At 42.1% G+C, this 25904-nt stretch overlaps 1 protein-coding gene across 1 annotated transcript in view; it reads left to right on the top strand.

The window, feature by feature from the left end:
- SMCHD1 (structural maintenance of chromosomes flexible hinge domain containing 1) overlaps window positions 1-25904 on the top strand; it is a 64604-nt gene that overhangs the window by 12495 nt on the left and 26205 nt on the right. Inside the window, exons 14-29 of the mRNA XM_082235180.1 lie at window positions 2831-2944; window positions 4899-5005; window positions 5214-5296; window positions 6022-6135; window positions 7828-7905; window positions 7991-8110; window positions 8368-8512; window positions 9958-10048; window positions 11049-11121; window positions 12045-12184; window positions 13756-13890; window positions 15224-15451; window positions 18491-18639; window positions 21407-21495; window positions 24075-24193; window positions 25316-25483. Of these exons, the coding sequence (XP_082091306.1) occupies window positions 2831-2944; window positions 4899-5005; window positions 5214-5296; window positions 6022-6135; window positions 7828-7905; window positions 7991-8110; window positions 8368-8512; window positions 9958-10048; window positions 11049-11121; window positions 12045-12184; window positions 13756-13890; window positions 15224-15451; window positions 18491-18639; window positions 21407-21495; window positions 24075-24193; window positions 25316-25483 (1953 nt within the window). The remainder of the gene's footprint in view (window positions 1-2830; window positions 2945-4898; window positions 5006-5213; window positions 5297-6021; window positions 6136-7827; window positions 7906-7990; window positions 8111-8367; window positions 8513-9957; window positions 10049-11048; window positions 11122-12044; window positions 12185-13755; window positions 13891-15223; window positions 15452-18490; window positions 18640-21406; window positions 21496-24074; window positions 24194-25315; window positions 25484-25904) is intronic.

The raw sequence follows: 25904 nt of genomic DNA, 5'->3' as shown, positions 1-25904 counted from the left end.
GTTTCAAAAGATTGTTCAAACGTAGCCCAAATTTAACACATTGCAGAAATATAACCTATATGTAATTAACACATCTGTTGCTGTAGCTGCATATCCTAATCTCAGATGAGTGGCCCATCAGCCTATGAGGTGGAAAGGCACTTCTGGCGCCCAATAGCCACATGCGTGCCTAGATACAAGGCTGAATCTAGGACTAGCCACAAATTGCAAGCCTGCTTCTTCAAGGGGAAAATCAATGAGACAATGTTTTGGCAAGCAGGGTGTGAGTGGGTGAGTGTTGCAACCCAAGGTGAATATTGATGCTCACCCCTCTTCAGTGTTAATGTGTTCCATTTTATTGTTTTTATAAATTAACAAAGCCTGTTGGGATAATCTGGGACTTCTTTGAAGGCAGCAAAAAAGTCTCAACAAGGCATTTATTAATTATCACTACCAGCTGTTGCCTCTGATAACTACAAACGTACCCCATCAGCACATGGGTTTCCACTTGCAAAACAGGACTTCCCCCCTCTTACTACAACCCAGTTTGGGGATCAGAACTGAACTGTTAACTTGAAAAGCATCAGCCTTGCTGTGTTTGCTGGTCCCGTGGGTAACTGTGAGGCGAGGTCCGAGTCCAGTCCGAGGTCAAGGGTGCAGTAGGGAGGCAGTCCGTCAAAGCAGAAGCTGGGTCCAAGGCAGGGAGTCAGGTGAGGTCAGGAGCTCTAGCAGGCAGGAACAGGCTACCAACAATGTTGCTCCCGCAACCTAGGACTGGGCTGGCTGGCTTTTATCTGCCCCCAGGCATAGGGCGGTCCCGGTCCACAGGTGACTTGCCTCTCCTGGCCTGGAGGCGAGCACTCCTCCTGTGGGAACTTAGTTCCCTCCGCCTCTCTGCCCTGAGGCTCTGCAGCTCAGGAGAGGCTGGAGGGTTACCGGACCCAGAGGCAACCTCCTCTTCCCCTGATGGTGCTGAGAGTGGAGCACCTGCAGGCAATGGGTCCTCCATCACCTCAGGAGCCAGAGCAGACTCAGCTGGTGCCTGCACCTGAGGATCCTGCACAGGTGAGGACCCTTCAGGCTCAAGCCCCAGCCCCAGCTCAGCTGGTTCTGGAGGCGGGGAATCCAGTGCAGGCTGGGATTCCTCAGGTTCAGCCTCCGAGTCCAAATCCCAGGCCATCACACTGTGTGTGTCAAGGTGATCAAACCTGAGATACACAGCCCCAGAACTTCCTTTGTAAAGGAACATAAGGACAAGTAAACTTTCAAAACACGAGCATGTAAAAGCTTTATTCTCCTAACCAAGTTTTACACAGCCTGTGGTATCTCTCCCTAATGAAATGCTATCCCTCAGAAAAGGGAAATAGGAGAACTCATCTTTCCAGTTTCCTATCTAAGCAGACTAGCCCACCCCCATCCCCCACAAAGGATTTTGTGATACCCACACCAAGGATCCTTCTCAGGAAATCCTTGTGGCAGTGATAAACAGGGAAATGGTGAGGTGTGAGAGAAAGACACATGTTGCCTCTGTGGGTTGGTGTAGCCTTCTCCAAAAGGGATCAGAGGGAGAACTGCCTTTATGGAGATATGGGATGGAGAAAAAAGTCCTATCCCACAGGATCCAGAATGCCATAAGATGGCAAAGCAGCATTAAATCCTGGTTCTAGATATAAAAAAATGTCTCTGTATTGTCCTCTTCACATGCATGGAAACATACTTCAGGCTCAGAGTTAGGGTCTAGCCCACATTACCTGCATCACCGGGCTGAAACTTGACCTTCACACCTCCCACCCATTAGCCCACAGCCTTGCTTCTTTGTTTCAGCCTCTGTAGGGAAAACACATTTCAGATAAATGGTTGCTAAGGCTTGCTAGATTGAACTGTTACTTTCAAGGCTGGAGCAGACTGCAGAAAGCTCCATTATTTTACTAACAACTTGGGTTTCAAAATCACAACTAAATTTAATTATTTTTAAAACATTTCAAAATGAAAAGATAGAAGAGATAAAATAAGTGTTTTTGAAAGTATTAACTTTTATAAATAATGAATACACAAACTTTCTTCCCAGTGATATTTTTTTAAAGTTCCAGTTTCATGTTGGTATCCAGCTAGTGTCACGAACAAGCTATGCCTGTCACTATGATACGTGGGAAGGTTTATTCCCAACCAGAACAGTTTTTACTGTATCCCCTAACAGAATATAGACCGCAAACAACTTTTTTCCCCTAAACACTCTGTGCTGTTGAACCAGCATGGTAAACAGAGGTTTTTTTTAGAAATGATGCACTGTGTCTTTGGAATAAACTTGGAACCTCTTAAACAGTCCCCCCCCCGCCCCCAACTCCAGTTCATAACATAGTGTAAGCTCTGTATTTCACCATGCAGTGGGTTCTCATTTGGAGAAGAACTTTTACATACCAAATTGCATTTGCATGCAGGAGATGCTTTTACCAATACTGTTTTTGGCTACTGAAGAATTACAGTAAATAGAACTACAGTGGTACCTCAGGTTATGTACTTAATTTGTTCCGGAGCTCCGTTCTTAACCTGAAACTGTTCTTAACCTGAAGCACCACTTTAGCTAATGGGGCCTCTTGCTGCCGCCGCGCCGCCAGAGCACGATTTCTGTTCTCATCCTGAAGCAAAGTTCTTAACCTGAAGCACTATTTCTGGGTTAGCAGAGTCTGTAACCTGAAGCGTATGTAACCCGAGGCACCACTATATGTTAGCTAGTCTTTGTTGTTGTATGTTCATGCAGAATGAATGGATCCACCAAATATTATTTCTAGGATTAAATTAAATCTGTAAAGAGTACAGTAAAAAAAACAACGAACTTCTGTTTGTGTCTTAGGTAAAAACAATTAAAACAGTTCCATTACTCTATGGCAGAATAAGGAAATTTTTTCTATATGGAGATCATGATGGAGATGTGTATGCTACAGGAGGAGAGGTTCAGATAGCTTTGGTAAGTGAATAGTCAAAAGTTGTAAACTGATTAAGTGATTTAATTAGATTAGAGGTAACAATTTCTTTGAAAGTCTTCCATGAAGCTTATATTTTTCGCTCCATAAGACGCACCTGACCATAAGACGCACCTTCTCCCGCTGGAGCCTTAGCAACCGGACAGAGCCTGCAGCTCAGTCAGCCTGTATCCAAAGGTGGCGGCAGCAGCAGCAGCAGCAGTGAAATTAACCTCATTGGCTTTCCTGGCGGCTCAGACATTACTCGGCTCTGGCGGTAGCCTCTCTCTCTCTCTCTCTCTCTCTCTCTGGCCTGGCATTCTACATCCGCTCCCTGGGAAAGAGGATGCCAGGGGAGGGGGGTGGAAAGAGAGAGAGCGCTTGTCTAGATCAGGCGTTGTTGTTGTTAATTTGTATACTGCCCTCCATCCGAAGATCACAACATAAAAATGCAAAGCAAAAACAGAGCAAAATTGAAGGTCGATGCCTTGCCTTGCAAACAAAATCCAGGTGTGTTGCCTGCCAGCCTTGCTTGCTCATCCAAGGGATAAAGAGACCCGTTTCCTCTACTTCTGGGCAACGTCTCCTTCAGAGCCTTCAGACACACATAGGCATCTGGCAGCTAAGCCTCAGGGTGAGAGGCAAATATATTGTTTGGCGGAAGCTCCCCGTCCCAATTTGACAGAGCATGCGAGGGAGAAAGATCCCCCTCCACGCTGGCTTCTGGCTGCTCTCATGCAAGTCACAGAGCCCCTCAGATGGAGGGAACTCTAAAGCGTATTCTAAAGCCCTCTCCCCCTGCCTCACCTCTCCTTACCCCCTCGCGCGGGCGCCGCCATTAGGACACTCGCACAGGTGACATGCCATGCCCCTGCCGCCCTGGGAACCAAAGTCCCCAGCTCCTCTGCTGCCAGGGACCACACATTCACTCCATAAGATGCACAGACATTTCCCCTTTTTAGGAAGAAAAAAGTGCGTCTTATAGAGTGAAAAATACGGTAATTATATGCAAGTCAAACCGATTACAGCTAAAATTGTTAAAAATTTGTACAAATCTCTAAATGATGCTCAGCTTTTTATTAGCTTGCTTATTATTTGTCTGATTTAGAGATATTAGAGAAAAGATAGCTGCACTTGACCCATTTCACATTTTATTTGATAATAAGGCTTTTAGCCCCTCCATTATAGATAACAGTTCTTTTAACCTACTTTCCTCCCAGATCTTCATATCTCTTAGATAACAGCAAAGAGAGGTGACAGCCCTGTACTTAAGTACTGTACTATATAATATATTATTTTATATTGAATTTAATATAACGTTTAATCCTGCAGTCTCGGGGAGGGCAGCCCAGCTTTCAACCAAGAATCACAGAGCAATTTACAATAGAAAAATACATACCACAGGAGCAAATAAAGCAATAACCACCTCTATACAACCTATGGCTTTTTAAATTAGCCAAAGGCCTGAGAGAAAAGGAACGTTTTTGCCTGGCACCTAAAGTTATATAACAAAGGCACCAGGCAAGCCTCCCTGGGGGGAGCATTCCACAAGCAGGGAGCCACTGCAGAATGTTATGAGTCTCTTGGAAACCCCCTCACAGGCACAGAACCACAATTAATGCTTCAATGGTAGAGAGAGCAAAAGCGCAGCATGGTGGAGGCTAACCTGAGGAGGATTTGGACCCTCCTAATTCCCCTGACTGTGAAAAAATATCAGCCCTGATGCTAGCATAATTCTTTTCCTCTACTTTCCAACCCTGCACCTTCTGCCCTAGCCAACGTAAGATTGGGTAGACTCAGGATTTGTTGGTTCCAGGGGCACAGATTTACCACTTCCAGCCCTCATTGGATTGTTCTGCCCATGATGATATAAAGTTCTATGTATCTGAATCCAGATATAATTTAATTCTATGCTTCCTTATCGGAAGTCATTTATAAATAAGTAGCTTAACTTTTCAGGAACCCGAGGGACTCTATGATGAAATCAAGGTTATACCAATATGCAAACTTGATCGTTCCGTTTCCAACAAAGCAGTGAAGAAATACATTGAAGAGGAAATTTCCAAGTAAGTTTATATAAGCCAATGAAAAGCTAACCTGTTAATTCAAAAATATGCAGGCTGTGTTTATATTTATTAAATTTGTATACCGCCCTTCATCTGTAGATCTCAGAGCAGTTCACAACATTGTTTAAATGAATTAATCTAGCAGATTTAATTGATTAAAGCTTGCAGTGCCAGAAAATGTAAATAATAACTTTTTTTTTTTAATTAGGCTTCCTGATAGGTTGTCAGTAACATGGCCCGATGGAGATGAATTATTACCAAATGAAACTAAGCTTGCAGGAGCTACCATAGGTATGTGTTAATGATAAAGGGCTGGATCTAGAAAGAAGTGACATTCCTCCCACCAGCAGCTCATCATACCTCCTAGAAGGATCCTCCTGAATAATATGAGCTATGGCACAGGAGACTGAGGAGGAAGTGGGGTCATCAATAATCAGGTAGAGGCAACTTCCATGAAGGGAACTAGCACTTATGGAAAGTGTCTCTGCCTGATTTTCAAGCATTTGTCTCTCCCAACACAACACAGAAGAAGAAGAAGAAGAAGAAGAAGAAGAAGAAGAAGAAGAAGAGTTTGGATTTGATATCCCACCTTTCACTCCCTTTAAGGAGTCTCAAAGTGGCTAACATTCTCCTTTCCCTTCCTCCCCCACAACAAACACTCTGTGAGGTGAGTGGGGCTGAGAGACTTCAGAGAAGTGTGACTAGCCCAAGGTCACCCAGCAGCTGCATGTGGAGGAGCGGAGCCGTGAACCCGGTTCCCCAGATTACAAGTCTATCGCTCTTAACCACTACACCACACTGGCTCTTTCAAGAGGGTTCTCTGACTTTTGGAGAGGCTGCTAAGGAGAGAAGGGGGTTGGAATATCATGTTCTACCAATCCACTTCTATGGACCATGTGTGTATCTAATTTGTAGTGTAATTTAAATATTACTTATGGACAAGTGGAGTTTGAAAAGAACTTACACGTGGATGTGTTTAATGTATTTGGGGGGTGTTCTGTTTTTTTTATTTATAGGAGCACTAAGAATTGAAATATTGAATAAAAAAGGAGAGCCTATGCAAAAGCTTCCAGGGTCAGGTCATGGAGCAGCGAAGAAATTGCTTGTGGAACTTAAGGTCATTTTTCATTGTAAGAATGCAATCTGTTTTCATTAGATTATTTTAAACCATTATTATATTGAGGTTTGATACACTAGCCATTAGAACAGAGCTTTCCAAACATTTCATGTTGGTGACACATTTTTTAGACATGCATCATTTTGTGGCACAGCAATTCAGTTTTACTAGCAAACCAAACTAACCACTTTCTAGTCCCGGGAGGAGCGTGGGAAGCTTTCATGTGACACACCTACACAATGCCGGGGAAACTCAGCCAGATGGGCGGCGTATAAATAATAAATTATTATAATGCAGCTGCCACACTAATGTGTCGCGACACACGGTTTGGAAAGCTCTGCATTAGGATAACACAATATCTCATGTGTTAACACTTAAAGTCCTGATTCATTTTAAAATATATTCCTCTAAAGCAGCAGTGGGGGATCTATGGCCTTCCAGGTGTTGTTAGACTCCCACTCCCTAGCTACTAGCCATGCTGACTTAGCCAGCACATTTCAGGCTAGTAATTTTCTTGCAGGCTACTAACTTTAGAGGATTTATTTACAAGGTTGTGTTAGCTGTTTCTGGGCAGACTAAAGCAATCAACTATTCTTCTGTGCATCAGTCATGGGCACTTCATTTTTCTTTGCTACATTTTGTGAGGGTAAGGACAGAAGGAGCAACTCTGGAAAAAGAATATAAAATTGTGCATTGTATATGTTCCTATATTCCCATATTTAAGCAGCAGTCTGGTGCTCACTTATTTGGAAGAAAGTCCTCATTGAACTCAAGTGGATATACTTCTAAGTAAATTGGATTGTGCTGTTAACATTGCAGACTCACGGGTGCTAGTAGTAAGAAAGACCCTATACAGGAATATATTTAAAATATATCCTTTGTAGGGGGAAAAAAGGGAAAGTATGCAAAATGTATACAGTATTACTAAGAGATGCAAGGCTTAATTATGAGAATGAAACAACATTAATACTATGTTTAGTTGCTAATTAACATTATTTAGTGGCCAAATTCGCACCAACCTTTAGGAAACATGAAGAAATAGCAATAGGAAACTTTTAAGTCATGCTTTAAAAATTCATCATTCATTTAATTTTCCTAGAATTCAGTCAGCCTACCTGGAAAGGGACGACCTTCCTCACCCCAAGTTCCAGATGGAGCTGGGATGCAAAGTAGGGTTATTTTTGACCTTGTGCAAAGGCACAAGAGGTGAGAGGAAGATTAGGCTCCTAGCAACTACCATTTTTCATTCAGCTACGAAGGCGTTCAAAAAAGTAGTGAATCTCTACATTTCCTGCCAGCTGCCTAATTTTCTAATCCTGTTGGTTTCCATTAGGGGACATTTAAGCAAAATCAGTGTCACTTTAAATAACATGGCTGGGGCTGAATCAAGCCTACATCACTTTAAATTTAGTTCTCAGTTCACCTTCACCAAACTGTTAATGTAGGGGTGGTTATCCCCTGACTTGGAGGCCTTATCTGGCACCCCCCCCCCCAAAGAGCACCAGTTTTGAAGACAGCAACAAAACTAGTGTGGGGTTGTTTTTTTAAGTAGACACAGCACTGGTGTGGGCAGAGTAACCCCTTATTTAGTTAATATTATTATCAAAATACACATATATCCTGTATTATTTGTTTGCAACCTAATGCATTTAAAGATACTTTAGCACAATTTTTATATGTGTTTTCTTTCTTCCCCCTATTTAAGCCCATGATGGAGATGAGGAAATCATTTCCCATATCAGTCAGCATGGGGGTAAATGGCCTTACTGGTTCAAAAAAATGGGTGAGTGTTTTTGCTTTAAATCTACCTTACAGTTGAGCAATATTTTGATTATTTCATTTTAAACTTTGTTTCTGATTATACACAGAAAATATTACTAAACTTGGATCCTACACATTGAAACTGCAAGTGGTGTTGAATGAAAGCAATGCCGACACTTTTGCAGTAAGACCTCTTCCATCAGAAACATTTAAATTTAATATAATAGGTAAGGTTAATACTGTTGTTGTATTTTAACCAGTCAGCCTGTTCTTTGCATGCAGAAGTTAGCTGTGACACACTCAGTAAAATACTATTTTTCTATTTAAAATTGGATTAAATGTTGAAAACGTTATTGAAAGTGTTAATAAAATATAAATGAGTTGAAGCATTCAGGCTGTATTCAGATGGGTGAAGAATGACTAGAATTAATCCACTAAACAGTTTCATTGTAATAACATTGTTCCCCCCCCCAATCTACCACAGAGGGCAAACCTCAGAAGTTTTCAATAGGTCTTTTGGATCTCCCATTTCGAGTTGGGCATCCATTCAATATTCCTCTAGATGTCCGGGATGAATTTGGTCATGCTACTCATCTGACGGATGATATTGTGCCAATTCTTGAGGCTAGGTAACTGTCATTTTAATTATTTTGTTTATTTAGTATTCTTAAATAAAGATTTGTATTTTCTCTGTTTTCCCCAATCCAGTGGGTCCCAAATAAATGTTGTGCACACACAGCTAGGTGCTTTTCATTTCAGAAATTAGTGATCTGTCTCCTTTGCACCAAAAACTAAGAAATCGTCTCTTGAATTATTACACAGTTTTGAGGTTACATGGTGTTAATGCAGGAGGAGGTTACAGGTGCTTGCTGTATCACAACTGAGGCTTTTTACCCATGGAAAATGAATGGAGTTCTTAAACTGGGATTTTTCACAGTAGTTTTAACATGGAAGGATTCTGTATGCTGATGGGAGATTCCTCCCATCTAGTTCAGGAGAAAAGACTAATTTCATTAGAAGGAGCAGTGTCTCAGTATTTTTCTTGCCTACAGTGAAAAGCAGTGATGCTAGACAGTGATCTATTGAGAATATACAGGAGTGAGACAATATTTCAGGTATCTTGGGTTAAGAGGATGTGTCCCTAAAATATGGAATTAAGCCATAATCTTTACCTATTTAACTGAAATGTCTATCATTCTTTTGAGCTGTCTTATACAGTGTACAAAGTGCAGTGCCCCCCCCCCCAAAAAAAAAACTAGGCAATTTGAATATTTTGCAGCAGTTCCCAATCTGGACAGGGTGTTACCATTCCCAAACCAAGAAAATAGTGTTTCTGATTATAGACAGACACCTGGGCCCTGGGCCTTTAATTTTCCTCTGGTGGGGAGTTGTTCCCCATAGTCATCCTGACAGAAAAGGTAAAGGGACCCCTGACAGTTAAGTCCAGTCGCGAATGACTCTGGGGTTGCGGTGCTTATCTCGCTTTACAGGCCGAGGGAGCCAGTGTTTGTCTGCTCCGCAGACAGTTTTTCCAAGTCATGTGGCCAGCATGACTAAGCCACTTCTGGCACAATGGAACACCATCACCAGAGCAGTGCACAGAAACACCATTTACCTTCCCGCCAGAGCAGTACCTATTAATCTACTTGCACTTTTTGGCGTGCTTTCGAACTGCTAGGTTGGCAGGAGCTAGGACTGAGCAATGGGAGCTCACCCCATCGCGGGGATTCGAACTGCCAACCTTTTGATCGGCAAGCCCAAGGCTCAGTGGTTTAGACCACGGTGCCACCCGCGTCCTGATAGTAGCCCTCTCTTTTCTGTGCAATGTTAAAATAGCAAGTCCACAGTTTTGCATTTTGCTTATTCCTTACTTTTGGGCTGATCCACAGTAGAGGTTTCAGAAGCTTCTGGAATTTTAGTCTTCTGAAGTGAATGAGAAGGGTCACTCATCATCACATAATATTCTGTATATTCAGAAAGAGCCCTCATGGGTAACTCCACATTATGTATTATTTAGTTGCAATTTTAAAATGGTCACTTTAGTTCTTAAAATTATTTTCACTTGTGTTTGTAGTGGCTTAACATTACAGTATGAAGAAATAGATAAAGGACCAAATTGTGCCATTAAGGGTGTAACTGCTAAAGGCCTGGTAAACCAGGGAAAGGTAAGTTGAATTATGGCAAAAATGCATTGTTTATTTTTAATAAATATGTGGCTGCATACTTGTTTTCTAAAGAATCATAGTTGTTTTTCATAAGAATTAAAATATTTATCTAAAATATTTTCTATATGTTTTCTATTCAATTATTAGTTTGTAGAGTATTAAGTCAAGTAGTCTAGAAGTCCTTCAAGTCTAAGGGGGAGCGGGTGGCCTGTTGCCCCAGCTCACATTTTCTGGAGGGGGCACAACTAGGCGCCCTCACAACAGGCTCCCATCAGAACCTGGCTTTGGCGTGCGAGGCAGCTTCCTCGTGCCCAGCCTCAGCTCTGCTTCAACTCCACATCCAGGTCACGTTTGACCCTGGGAAAGAGTGGGGAGTCCATGGCACAGAGCTGCCACCCCTCTCCTCACCGAGTGTGCCCCCCACGGCAGCTCCATCCCCAAGTCAGCCCTGACCAGAGAAGACGAAAGACTGTGGGCGCATGTGGCGCCCAGCCATGGCACCACCATCCCCAGGTCAAGCCTGACCCAAGGGGCAGAGTGAGGCTGTGAGGCGTCAGCCTGGCAGCTCCGACAGAGGGTGGGTGGCAATGGGCAATGCTGTCACCAACTCTCCTGGACTGTGGTGAGTGAGTGCGCCCCCTGCCCCATTTTGTGAGGCAAGCCTCAGGGAGCTTCCTCTGTGCCCTGCCCCCCCCCCCCGTCCACCTTCCCTGGGTGCAATTTCCTTACCACTGTTTCAAGTACCACTTACTTATGTTGGGATTACTGTAAGTGTGTCTTAATGTAGGATTTTGAAATAGAAGGAGCCTCAGTTAAGAACCTCAGTTAAGTAGCTGAGGGTATTAGACAAGAGTAAAGATTAAAAGTGGAACATTTTAAGTCATTTCCTAGGCGGTGGAAATATATAATTGCTTTACAGGATTATTCACTTTGAAAACTGAACACAAAAAATTCATGGGCATTATTTAACATTGACTTTTAAAATCATATTTTTCAATAGAACTTCAATCTGAAAGTTACTCTTCCTGGCCTGAAGGAGGAATCCCAAATTTTGAAAATTAAACTTCTTCCAGGTTAGTGAAATGTTTGAAACATATGACTTCATTAATGTGATCCACTTTACATGGGCCTGTCCTTGAATTTGGTCTAGAAGCTGCAGCTGGTAAAAAATACTTCTGCTCTCTGGGACAACCTATTGGTAGCATGTCACTGCCAATTTGTTAATAAGCTAGATTCAAGATTTTACTACTGTTATATAGGGCCCTTTATAGTTCTGGACCAGGGTATCAAAGAAGCTATCTATCTTCCTACATCACACCCCAATTAGTTACATGTCTTGATGAAGCTCTATTGATGATATAAGATGCCCCTACAGTAAAGTTGTGGTACCTGGCTCTGGAATTCACTTCCTTTGAACTGAAGTAAGCCCCAATGTTGTTTTTGATGCTTGCTGGAATATTTTCTTTTCTACCAACCCTTTCCAAATGACTCTATTTCTGCAGGTTTAATTCTGGTTGTTCTTTATTTAATGCTATTTTATGATCCATATCAGGTTTTATATTTCATTTCTGTATTCCACTCTGGTGATTGTTGAATGGTTTATTAAAAAATGAAAGTCTCTATGGAAGTTTTTTTTTTAAAGTTTGAATTAAATAAAAATAGGTGTCTGTTCTGGAGCCATAATCAGATGTAACATCGTATTATGTGGTCTCATCCCAGAAGGTATACCTCAAAACCAGTTTCTCTTAAACGTAATTTTGAGGGGAGATTCCCCCCCCCAACATAATATTAATCCAATTTATGCCTTAAGTGATGATACCATAAATGTTACCTTCTGTACAACTAAATTGGTGTTTTCAGTTCCATTGAATAAAAACTTGGAAATTATTCTTAAAACTTGCTGTATAGCAATTTTTTTAAAAAAATGTTTTTGACTTTTTTAAAGCTGTCTTGGTTGTTGTTTGAAAACAGAAACTAAACTTTAGTTTATAAACAGGTCCACCATGGCAGCTAAATGTCAAACCAGACACTGACACATTGAAAATTGAAAATGGAACAGCATTTCCTTTCCAGGTTGAAGTGCTGGATGAAGTAGGCAACATAACAGCACAACCAAAACTAATAGTTCATTGCAAGGTAGGTCAACAGCTTCTGTTCTTCTTCTTTAAAAATATGACATTAGTGCAATTGGACAATTGGACTAGTGCAGTTATCTCAGTATTATATTACGGAAAAATTGCCTCTGACACTGCATACAAGCATAAAAAATTCGAGGGTAGAGGCCCATCCTTCCTCAGAAATGAATTAGAGATTGTCTTCCTTGCCCCCTTGCTTCATTTTTGAGCGGGAACTCACCAGAACTCAGTTCCAGCACCTCTCAGGTGGGCCCCATTGCCATTATAAGAGAACTAGGGAGGTGTTCATGGTAAGTTCCAGCACCAGCTTTTCTAGAAAAATAGCATTGCAAATCCATTCATCAAACGCTTTCCTTGTATCAGGGTAATTTTAAATATGCCATAGTTAACTACTATGTTCAAAATATTTTTATAAGTTACTGTGCAATTGAAGTTTGCAGTTACATTTTTTTTATATTTAAACTCCTGAGCAGATTTTTGCTTTTACTTTCTTCCTTCGAGTGAAAATGTTCTTGGGTGGAATGAGATTTCCATTTGATGCTTGAAGGCAGGATTGCAGCTGATTAAGGGGGCTTTGCTCATATCCAACTAGTCCCTTCCAGGTTACTTCTGCCTTCGCTCTGGAGAGCCTGTGTCCCACGCTATTCAGCTTTGCTCAGACTTGTGCTTCTTGTGTGCTGTTGTGTTAGTTCTCAGTGGTGTTTGTTTGGTGTCTGTTGCTGTTGTTTCTTGGAAACAGTAGCGTCTGATTTTCTATGCAGTTTTTTCTTCATTGATGCATTTTGTTGCCCTGCGGTGCTCCCTGTTTGCTTGAAGGGATTTATTTTGGTTTCAGGGGTTGACTTGTGTCCTTTGTACTTTGGCTTGGTGCTACTACTTATTTAATAACTTGAGATTAGATTAATTAATTATAGTACAGGAAGTACTAGAGTTTTAATTTTATGTGGTGTGGCACGTTGAATCTCTCACAAAGAACACAAATGGGCTTGAATTAACGTAATTTATAAAGATGTTATTTAAATGAATCAACTTAGCTTTTGTGATAGGCGGTCATGAAAATTTCTTAATAAAAATTATTCTTCCTTTTCTTTATGACAAAACTCCCCCCCGAAGTACTTCAATTATTTCTGAGATTTTTATTCCATTACTCAGTACCTTTATCCAAGGGGTAGGGAACTGTGATCCTCCAAGTTTTTATATCCGGCCCTCAGGACACTCCCCTGGCCACCACACAGTTCACTGGCTCCCTCCCTGCTTTATTCGAATGCTTTTGCCTGGCTGAAATGTGTCATTGCATTGGAATAATGCCTCTTGCTTGCTTGGATAGAAGATACAGTGTGTCTCTGTGTGGAACATAGCATACTGTACAAAGTGTCTCATCCATTACTCTGCCTACTTTTGCCCCTTGCCCTGCCTGCTTTCCCCCTCTTGACCCTACCCATCAATAGCATGCAGCCCTCAGAAGGGTTGAAAATGGGGAAATCCAACCCTCAGGCTGAAAAAGGTTCTCAACCCCTGCTTTGTGCCCACCTATTGATATGAAAATTCTTATTTATGATGGGATTGTTTTAGTTTTCAGGAGCTCCAGGCCTTCCTATATATGCTGTGGATTGCAGCAGTGGTGGGATAAATATCTTAACTGGACCAGTTCTGCATGTAGAGAATATAAAGAAAGATCAGATGCTTAAAGCAAGGTTTGAAATACCTGTAAGTTGAAATAGCTGTAATGTTTTTGCTACTTGTTGCCATTTAGTGATCTATGGCACTTGAATGCTCTAATTTCCATTGGTTGAGATGTGGGCAATATTGCTGCATGAAATTCTTTCCACAGGTGGCTGGATCAGTGGAAGTGACCCTATCTTACTCTGTATGCAGTTGCCCTTATATTCTTCTGGATTACTGATATCTTTGAATAATGAGAAATTGGTTGTCCTTGATAAATATGATTAGGCATTTCCAACCCATTTCACCCCTCATTTAGATCAAAAGACCCTCAGAACCCCAGGACCATCTAGCATAAACTGAAGGGGCCTGATGAGTCCCTTATTTTTAAACTAGAAAGTTCAGGATTTCTCTCTTCACAGGGGTTGCTTGTATACACATACAACACATCTAAAAAATGTCTCCTTTGTAATCCATCACCTACTATGAACTTCATTTCTCATTTGGGTGTCAGATGTTTCTAAGTGCTATCAGCTTCCTGTACTGCTCATAGGCAGGACACACTATAACTTCAAAGAAAGCTATTCTCTCCCTTCCTCAGCTTATTCCTTGCCTCCAAACCACTTGATTCAGCTTTTCTTGCTGACTTTCATTTGTAATTTTCCCAGTCTCCCATATTGGCTAGTCTAGTGTGTGTAGTTTTTTATTTTATTTCTATCCAATTTGTTGGCCCTTTTTCTGGCAATATCTTCCTTTGGTCTTCAGAACATAACATGGTAAGAAAATAAAATGATAAACATAAGACAAGTTTGCTGGATCAGGCCAGTGGCCTGTCTAGCCCAGCATCCTTTTCTCGCACTGGCCAACCAGATGCTTGTGGGAAGTTTGCAAGTGGGACAGGAGTGAAACAGCAGTCTGGCCACCTGTGATTGCCAGCATGTGGCATCTCCATCCCCATCATTCTGCCCGGAGACTAAGGTCCAGCACCAAGGGCCTTCTGGTGGTTTCCTCACTGCGAGAAGCCAAGTTACAGGAACCAGGCAGAAGGCCTTCTCGGTAGTGGCACCCACCCTGTGGAACGCCTCCCACCAAATGTCAAAGAGAAAAACAACTACCAGACTTTTGGAAGACATCTGAAGGCAGCCCTGTTTAGGGAAGCTTTTAATGCTTGACAGACTATTGTATTTTAATATTTTGTTGGAAGCCGCCCAGAGTGGCTGGAGAAATAATAATAATTATTATTATTAAGAAGCATACTGACCAATATAGAGATAAAGTTACCATGAGGTTAGATTGCGGTATATCAGTGTAAGTGTATCTGTGAAGTGCTACAGTTCCAGTTACTTCTTCTGTTTTCCTTTCTCCTTTTTATTATTAGAGTTGTAAAAGTGTACCACCATTGGAGAAGACTATTAAATTGCTTCCCAGTAGATCTGTTGCAAGATTACAAATTTTTAGCATCGAGGGAGAAAAAGCTATGCAGATCCAACACCAGGATGAAATTAACTGGGTTGCAGGTGATGTGATGCAGAATCTCATCTTCCACATGTATGATGAAGGGGACAGAGAAATATTAATCACGCCCACGCTGGCCGAAAAAGTTAAGGTTGGTATTTTTAGGACGTTAAAACTTTGATTCAACATAAACATTAGTTTTGTGATCGGGCAGTACCGTATTAAGGAGAAGAGGAAAGGTTACCATAACAAAAATACTATAAAAAGAAAATGTTTGCTTTGTTTACATCAGTATTTCCATTGCTTTTTTGAAGGAATTCAACCTAAGCTGTGTGAGAAAGTGGGATATATCATGGCATCTGAAAGGCACATTTTCCATAGTTGTTCCATAGTTTATTTACATAATTCAGATTTCTAGGCTTCCTCAGCGGGAGTAACAACAGACATATGTATATGCTCCTAGGCCATCAAACCATGCTTCTGAATAGGACTCAACCATGAGTTAAAATAACACTAAGAAATTTAAATTATGGCTGAAAATATACAGAGAGAATAGCATGTATTGAGAGCCAGTGTAATATAGAAGACTAGCTGGGCCAGTCATCACCTTTCAACCTAACAGGGCTCTTGTGAGGCTAACACAGACAAGGGGAGAAGCATGTACTGTTTCTCACTTGGAGCTCCTTGGAGGAAAGATAACTTAATTATAGTAGTGTGGGAGGTCTTCCCAACTCAGAAGCTCCACAAATTCATTGTGCCAGTGGAGTACAGCAGTATCTGCCAAGCATTTTGACATGGTTTGAAAGTGAATAGCTGTGAAGAAATCCCGGAGCTTAGGGAAAGTCATTGTATATCAGGTGGACAAGAGGCTGTACTATGGCCATTTTAAAAAAATTCTGCGCAAGGTTGAAAGTCTAAATTTTTAGCTCTAGTTTTGTTCCACACAGAATTTAAGCTTTGATCAGAGAGCCACAAAACTAGAAATTCAAGCATAACAGGAGTTCAAATGAAGGCTTTTATTTATGTTAATAATTCAACCATTTCCACTACTTTTTGTATATCAGTGAAGAGTGCACTTGGCAATCATGTTTATGAATATCAAACCAAAGTGAACATTTAAGGGACATTTTGCAGTGTACTGATGGGAGTAAAATATCAGAGATTTTAAAATTGAATGCTTTTAGGTAGCAGAGTCATATAAGATGAACAAACACTGGACAACTACTCCAGTGATCTACCTTCTCTCTAAATACTGGTGTTGACCTATAAAATGCTAAACGGTCAGCATCTAGCACATACCAGGGACCACTGGCCCATGTTCTATCATGAACTTTAAGGCTAAACATAGTCCTTTCTGACACCCACCACCCCACAATCAATCATCTGTTCCACAGGTGATAATACCCAGATCTTTGCAGGCAGAAATGCATGTAGAAGCTTCTGATATGTAAGAGGAATGTGGACTCCTAGCTGTGTATGGGATGATGGGCAGGAGTGCAGTCTCTCTGCAGAGTTTATACAAAATACATATAGAATGAGGGTAGAAATGTCAGTAAGGCTGCTCATGCCACAGATCTTCTCTTGCCTCAAATCTTGTCTACTCTGACAACTTACATGGCATGTTGGATTTCTCTCTATATCCTGACAGCTTCAAGAACCTGAGCAGAAACTATTTAACACACAGCAGTTAATTGATATGGTGATGTTTTAATCTGACCAAGCCATGAGTATATTTGGATTTATGCTATTTAATGTTTTAAAAGTTTCAATAATTTAGTTTTTTTCGTATTTTGGAGCTTTTGTATTTTTTGAGTTTTGCATATTTGAAATGTATCTTCTGTTCTCTAGGATGTTGCAACAGCCATTGACAGAAATAAATCAAACATTATTATACTTTGTGGTAGTTAATAGATTTGCTTGAAATGAAGATTATGGGAATGATCCAGTCCTCTCTCTGGATCCTTTCTCTTGAATATGTAGGTTCCCGTATAAGCAGTCTCTCCCTTTCTCTCTCTTTTCTTTTTTCTTTTTTTCTCTCACTGCAGATCTGTGCATTGCTGTATGCAGGTGAGGGGCTTGTTTCCTCTGTATGCAGCACATATAATTAGTATTTAATTCCAGAAGTAGTAATGGTGTAAATAAAGCTGAAATTACTGGTTTATTTTTTTTTTTATTAAAGTCAGCCCAACATTTTGGTATCTCATTCTTAGTCAGTACTATACCACTTTTGTATTTAGCTTTATGTTACACCATAACCTAAATATTTAAACATTTTCTCTTTTTAAAAAAAGGCCTTGCAATCTCTTAATTTTGTTTGTGGAGGCAAAAAATAAATAACTATTTAAATCTATGTCAGTAGTTGAATGGGACTGGTGCTCATGATACCAAGGGACAGTTGGCCAACAGTTAGTGCAAAATCCTGTTCTTCTCACACTAATTCCATTAGTCCCTTCCAGTCCTCCAGCAAATGCCACCACCCTCCATAAGAAGTATGGGCTGTATCCAGATGTAACAGTAAACCAGAATTTAGTCCTTGAGGAATGAGCTTGGGGTGAGGCACTGGCTCTTATTCGCCTTCCTCCAGTGTAGTCAGAAGGAGGAGATTTGAAGCTTTCACACCAGTTTCCAACCAAATCACGGTTATTCATTCCTTGAGGAAGTCACTGCCAAATTTTCTGAGGAGGGCCTAGAATCCTAGCGAGTGGCATGATACGTAAGGCAGGCTGTTACAGTAAGCTGAATAAATTGTAAGGCAAGATAGAATGAGAGTCTGGTAGTCCTATCTATTTGCAACACAGTACAGACAATTTGATTACTACACTTCCACAGCCTGCTTGTTATCGTGAATAAAACCTACTCTTGCTTAAAATATTAGTGTTCTTATTTTATCCCTCTCACATCAACATTTAAATTTGTATGGACTACATTGACTGAACAAGCCTTTTTATTATTAGTGCACTTGTAATAGCTGCAGAGAAGCTAAATTTGTATTTCAATCAAATAATTTTATCCTCTTTAAAAATTGGCCATAAAATAGCTACTATTATCTATACTTGTTGTTTAAAAGTGGAATACTGTTTATTATGTAGTCAGAAACCCTGTTATTTTTAAAATTTTGTTACAAAAGTAAGCAATTGTGTTATTTTTACACCTGACACACTCTATTGAATATTTTTTGTTTGTTTACTAGGTAAATTGGACTCCAAAGATTAATAGAGAACAGTTGGTTAATGGCTTATTACCTGATGTGAAGGTACCAACATCTGTAAATGATGTGCACTATTATGTAGTTTCATTCCATGATGGGCATGTATCTTTGGAAAGTGCATTCACAATAAGGTTTGTATATTTTCCTCAGTTGTAGTCCTGTTACGAAGTTTGCTCAGTGGCTGTTTCTGTTGGTTACAGCATACAAAAACATGTTTGCTGTTCCTGGTAACAACTTTTAAGTATGTAAATATCAGTATACAATCAAGCATATATTAGACATTAAGAGCGTCAAAGGCAGTGCACTGCAAAAGCGTAGCGTGCAGATGCACAAAACAGCCAGTTCTAAAATAAGTCATTATAATGATGTTGCTCATGATACTCGCACTCTTGAGTGCTGTGATACATGGAATAACCTTAGTGCTGTGTGAAGTATATATACAGAAGAATCATAGGAATACATGGAATATATTGCTTAAAATGCACTTTTGCTAAATATTTGATCTGCCCACGTATATATATATGATGTGTGTTTATAGTTGGGAAATTAGCTCTAAAGCATATATAGCTGTAAAACATAATAAGACATCTAAGAACGCAGCTAATGTCACCTTATTGGATAATAAAGGACAGTGAGGAAGTGTTTGACATAACTCTCACCTTAAGGGGAGGGGAGTGACATGGAGGAGAGAGGCCACTGAAATCTGAAGGCTTACTGGCCTGTTTCCTTGATGCCCAGACAACCTCCTGTCTTTAAAGTGCTCTGCACTCCTTTCAGGCTCTGCAGCTACAAGTCCACTTCCAGACAAAAGAAAAAGAAAAAAAGAGGGAGATGACAGCAGACGTATCTCAGCAGGCAGGGCATTCTACAAATGAGCTGCCCACTTCCATATTGCTGCATAGTGAATCTTCTCAAGCAAATTGTTAGCAAGAAGGGCTTCCCCTAATGCAGTGTTTCCCAACCTTTTTTGGGCAAAGGCACACTTGTTTCATGAAAAAAATCTCGAGGCACACCACCATTACAGCCCCGTGACGTCAGCACGCAGCGTCACGCCGGGAGGGACATGAATTGCTAGCAAATTACATAATCACCTCCTTGAGGGCTGGCTCATCTTCTCCGAAGGCAGAACCCCATTAATTAACAGGACAGACTCACACCATAGCCAAGACGAGGGGGGAAAACCTCAGTCATGTACAGTCATGCACATGTGGGGGCTAAATGCGGACGAAGACCGGGCAGAGAGCAGGGTTCAAATCACCCCACCTGGCCAGGACAATCCCTGGGTGCTCCCTTGGAACCACTCGCCTGACCCACCTCGCAGGGCTGTTGTTGCGAGGATAACACGGGGAGAACCACGTGCGCCCCCGGGAGCTCCTTGGAGGAGAAAGCGGGCGATGAATGCAATGCACGAAATATATGAGAGGCGACCAGGTTTTGCAGGTGAGGGGCCCCCGTCAGCCTCCGCTTCCAACACCCGGCGCAACGACACCGAAGTTTCCCCCCGGGCTCGGCTCGGGGAGCAGCGCTGCTCCCCCCCCCCCCCGGCTCCCCTTCGCCCTCCCGGCTCTCTCTGCCGCCCACTGGGGACCCCCCTCACCTGCCAAGTCCGGAGCGCCGGTGGAAGTTGCATGCATGCATGCAGGGCGCCGCGTTGCCATTGCATTGCACTGCACTCCATGCAACGCCTGCATGCATGCATTGCCTTGCACGCCCGCCAAGGGGTCTCCCCGCGGTCCGATGCGTCCCCTCCGGCGCGGATGCAGCATTGCAAAAATAACACCCCCCCCCGACGCAGCCCTACCTGGGGGGCAGCCTCCGCCTCCGCGGGGATCCCCGGGCTCCATCCTGCCGCCCGATCTTCGCAGGGGGGGAAGGCAGGCTGCGCAGGGTCTGCGCGGAAGAGCCCCTGCCCGCCCGGCCGCCGCTGCACTCATTCCATGGCCGGGAGAAGAGCGCTTCAAACAAAACGCCCGGCCCGCCAGGCCACGCTGGGAAACGTAGTTCGCGCACCCCGCGCGGGCGCGGAGCCCAAGGGCGAGGGGACTACGGATCCCGGCAGCCCCCGCGCCGGGGACGGAGGGGGAGAGGCCGGGTGCAGGGATGGAGGGACGGGTGGGCGAGCGAGCGAGTGAGTGGCAGCCGCCAAGCCTTGGCCGAGAGCCAGGAAGGGCCTCCCCGGAGGAGGAGGAGGAGGAGGAGGGAGGCGCAGAGCGGGAGGGAGGGAGGGAACCCCAGGGGTCATCTAGTGACGGCGCCCCAATCGAAAATTTGACTTTTAAAAAAAAATCTTTCGAATTTTTTAATTTTTCCCGCGGCACACCAGGCAACATCTCGCGGCACACTAGTGTGCCGCGGAACAGTGGTTGGGAAACACTGCCCTAATGAGTTTAATGTTGAAACAGGAGGAGACACACTTTCAACTAAAGTCCTAAGTTACGTAGGGCTTTATAGGTGTCATTGCCAGCACATTGAATTAAACCTGGTATCATATTGGCAACCAATCAACTCTCAGGATCATGCAATCTTGATAGTGCAGATTGTTAGGTGGCCTAGCCTATCTGAAGCTTCTAAAACAGCTTCAGGATCTGCCATAGTTTTATAGTAATCCAACTGGAAGATTACCAGTGCATGAGTTACTGTGACAATGCTACTCCTGTCTGCAGACTGCCACAGCTAACCAAAGAAATTATTTGTCACTGCAGTCACTTGAGCCCCCAGCAACTATGTTTTATCTAGGAGCATCCCCAGACTACATAGCTGTTCTGTCAAATGGAATGCAACTCCATCTAGAATCGGCTATTTACATCTTAAGAAATTGTATCTTGAAAGAATTATAGCATTTTTTCTGTTTTACTTAGAAGTACACATCTGTTAAGCTGTCAGTATTTGTTTTTGTAGACCACTTGCTGATGAGCCAAAACATATTAAATGCAAATTAAAAGGATCTAATACAATACAAATGGGTGAAAAACTACAAGAAGAAATTGGTAAGTATTTTACTTTTTTTCTTTTATTCCGACACAAATGTAGGTGTGATGCAGCGGTACCTATTTATCTACTTACACTGGCGTGCTTTCAAACTGCTAGGTTGGCAGGAGCTGAAACAGAGCAATGGGAGCTCACTTCGTCACAGGGATTCAAACCACTGATCTTCTGATCAGCAAGCCCAAGAGGCTCAGTGGTTTAGACCACAGCGCCACCCGCATCCTGGCGGGAAGGTAAACGGCGTTTCTGTGCTCTCTGGTTTCTGTCACGGTGTTCTGTTGCACCAGAAGCAGCTTAGTCATGACCCAGAAAGCTGTCTGTGGACAAATGCCAGCTCACTCAGCCTAAAAGAGAGATGAGCGCCACAGCCCCATAGTTGCCTTTGACTGGACTTAACCGTCCAGGGGTCCTTTACCTTTTACCTTTAGGTGTGATGGCATACTGTGTTCTTGTAGCAAGCTACATTAATATCATGCTCAGCAAGTGTGACAAGTTGCAGTCTTGTTGCCTCCCTTACTCATCAGTGTCTCAGCAGACAACAGTGTCTCATATTATATATATATATATATATATATATATATATATATATATATATATATATATATATATGCAGGTTTTGGTGTCTTCGGGTGTCTTCCCGTGTAAGAGTCGGGGTGTCTGTGCGACGTTTCGACGAGGTCTCACTCGTCATCTTCAGGCTGGTGCTTTCGGCTTCTTGTTACTGGAACAGAGCAGAGTCTGGTGTTTGAGTTCCTATAAATACTGTTGAGGGGTGTGGTGTATAGCCTCCAACGTTCTGGGCAGAGAGGCTATACACCACACCCCTCAACAGTATTTATAGGAACTCAAACACCAGACTCTGCTCTGTTCCAGTAACAAGAAGCCGAAAGCACCAGCCTGAAGATGACGAGTGAGACCTCGTCGAAACGTCGCACAGACACCCCGACTCTTACACGGGAAGACACCCGAAGACACCAAAACCTGCATTCCTGTACCCGTGAAAATCTACGAAAGCATATATATATATATATATATATAGTGTACAAGTTGCATTTGTGCAAAAGGCAGTAGTTGCTGTTGCTTATATAAGATGACTGATCCACACTGGTGCATATTGTGACTCCGAGTACTCATTATCTTGGGTCACAACTTTAATCTCTGCTGGTCATCCTGGCTCAGGTGGAACTCCTGCCACCTAGCGCTTGAGGCAGAAACTTCTCACCTCAAGGAAAATTTAACTGGTGATGTTATTGGAAGGGATTTCAGTTTCAAGTTCCTACCTTGTTCAAAGCAGCAGCACTGGAGATCTCTTCTGCCATCTGCACTTTATGCATTAAGGCCTGAATTCAGCCTCATCTCTGGAGATCCTGGCATACCTGCCACCAGATTGGGATTGGGATTTGGCACCACCCTGGTGATTAATAGGCTACATTACAAGCTTTTAAAAGATTTAAAAAATCAAATAGGAAACTGCAGTCTTAACGCCTCCCTGCTCCTTCAGCTTTTTACTTTGCCTCACAAGAAATAGTTGTTTCTTCCTGAGACTCCTGGTGTTCTTCTTTCAAGCTGGTTATTTCCTTGCTTCTTCTACTTCTTGTTGATTTTCTCTGTGTGTTTAGCTTTATCATTAGTTCTCCTTCTCAGTGCTCCTTCCCCCACTGTGGTTGTTTCCCACTCATTTTTCCTGCCTTTTTAGCCTTTAGTTCCCTTATCTGCAGCCCTACTCTATTGCCTTTTTTGCTGCCTTTAGTCACAGTATCCTCTGTATTTCACCCACTCTAAACTTTTGTTCAGTACAGCTAAAGCTTTCCAAACTGAAAGACTCCCAGTTTCCCCATGTTTATGGAGATCAGAACCAGCTGCAATTAATGCACATTCTAGCTGGTTTTACCACTTGTCTTTCCTTTACTGCATTTATTTCCGGTGTATTTATTCCTGGTGTGTGTGTTTAAATTGTGATTTTCTTTGGCATTACTCTTATTGTGACCCTCTGAGAAATTAATTATAAATTAATTTACCCCAAATTAATCTTCCCCATAACTTGATCTTCTAAGGAATTCATTGTAATTTTATTATCCCTAATCAATTTCCCCATCATTCAGTCCTGAGCTAGTAAACCAATGAAACCCTGTCAGTTAATTCTTTCCCCTTGCTGCTTAGCTCCATGTAACTTGGCCCAGAGCTTGGCCCACAGGTTGCTGCTTTCCATATCATCCAAAGCTTGGATAGGAAAAGAGGCAGCGGTGCACTAGTATATACAGCCATGCCCGCCAATTTGCCCACCTACTCTTTCGCCTGCCATATTGGGAATTCCAGACATGAGTTCTGCTCTGCTTTGTTGTTTGGCCATTGATCACATCAATTGGTAACGTCATTTTCGGTGGCCATATTGGGAGATTTGTTTACCATCTGGCAGCTGTCTTGAGTGGGACAACCTGGACTGGGTTTAAGGAGGAACACCTCTGGTTGCCATCTTCAGAGCATTGTTTACTTCCAGTAACCATCTTTAGAATTCTAAAATAAAATATAAATAATAACAGATGGTTTCTAATTCTTCTGTTGTTGTTTTTTTCCCTTAAAGAGGTAATGATTACAGATCAGCATGGAAATCACATTCAAAACCTGACATCAACTTGTTTGGATTCCTTGAAAATAGACGGTAGTGGTCTGGATAAATCAGAATTGAGAAGTGTTTGGCAGGTATTTCTTAACACCATGTTATGTAGGATTTGCATCAGTGAAATTCGTCTTATTTGGGGGGAGGGAACTTGTGTCTCTATCCCTGACACAGCTTAATAACATTCATACAACTGATAAGAGGCAAAGGGGAGTTACTACTTTCAAGCTTGTAAAGATTCTTCAAATGATTTACTTCTATTTACTTCTGTTTTCATGGCAGGTAAATAGTCACCTTTGTGGTGCTATTATTCTTGCTTGTTGGGTCTTTATCCAGAACTCAAATAGTACAAAGCTTTCATAAACTTTCTGGAATGTTGTTACCTTGAGTTGAATTCATTTACTGTTTTCTCAACTCATACTGGTTGACATGGGATATATCTAACTAAGGATAAAGATGGATCCACTTTGATTTATTATGCCATTTAAGTGTACCATATATTATGTTGCAGCATAATATCGATTCTTCACATAACATAGAAAGTGTGCAGACTCCTAGAGAGACAATCACAGCCGCACCCAGGTCAATCCTCTGCAGGCTACACTGAGTTGAGCTGTGGTTTGGCTTTGCATGTCTGTTGAATCCAGGCTCATTGTTTAGCTCTCTCCAGACTAAACATGAGCAGCAACCAAGGTTCTCTGTCTTAGGGCTCATGGTTTGGGTGGGATAGCTAAGCCAGAAGCCCAGGTTCAAACAACATGCTCAGTCAGAGCGTGGGAGCCTGCACACTCACATGTATGCTGCCTCCTTTGCATCCCTATTATGCAGCTCAGTTGAGCTCTTCTGGGTAGTGCAGGGCCTTTTCCTGTCTGGCCTGAAGAAGGTAGCAGAACTGATGGTAATTTGCTGTAACTTGTTTGGAAAGCTTTTTGAGGATAAAATTGCTTGCATCCAGCTTTACTCAGCTGTTACAGCAGATGCATCTCAAGGGATGTCCAGAACACTGTCTAGTCCTGCTGTGTTCGATGAGTGTCAGTTGGTAAGACTTGAGCAGGTGGACAAGGTGTTTAAATTGCAGAGTTGTAAGAGCAAACCCCATATGCCATAAATAGAAGCATGTCTATCCTTCCACTTGTATAATCAAATAACTTTATGAGATCAAAATCCTATTGGTTTGTTAAATGTTGTTATGTGTTTCTTTATAGGCAGATACACAAACTATTTGTGTCACAGGAATCAGGTTTAAACCAGGTCCTCCTGGAACCAAAGAACTGTGTTTTGCTTGGCGTGAATTTTCTCATTTCTTGAGACTAAATTTAATTGCAGGACCTCCAGCTAAATTGGTGCTTGTGGACTGGATAGAGTTAGAAAACGTAAGTCTGCATCATGTAATACCAGCAAAAGTCTCCATACCTCTGGGAAATAGAGAGAGGAGAGGCATGAACATAACGTTACAGCGTTTCGCTGATATTAAATACTTCTGAAACTTTAGCATGGTCTCTGGCGTGAAAGGAGACATTGAAACAAAAAGAGTACCTTGTATGAAAATAACGTTTCTGACTGGAGTTTCTCATAATTGGCTCTTCTTCATAAGTAAGCGATTGATGAAATGGCTTCTGATCACTGTATGTTTTGCAGCTAAATTGCATTACACACCTAAAATGTCTCATTCCTTATGTACCAAGCCAATCACTGCAGCTTGCAGGAGGGGGCATCTTCAGATACCATCTTAATAGAAGGGTACATTCCACACAATGTGATAATTGGGCCTTTAATGGCAGCACTTACCTCTTG

The sequence above is a fragment of the Podarcis vaucheri genome, assembly GCF_965113315.1.
Source record: "Podarcis vaucheri genome assembly, chromosome: 8".
In the NCBI taxonomy this organism is placed as follows: domain Eukaryota; kingdom Metazoa; phylum Chordata; class Lepidosauria; order Squamata; family Lacertidae; genus Podarcis; species Podarcis vaucheri.
This window is presented reverse-complemented; position numbering and strand designations above follow the sequence as displayed.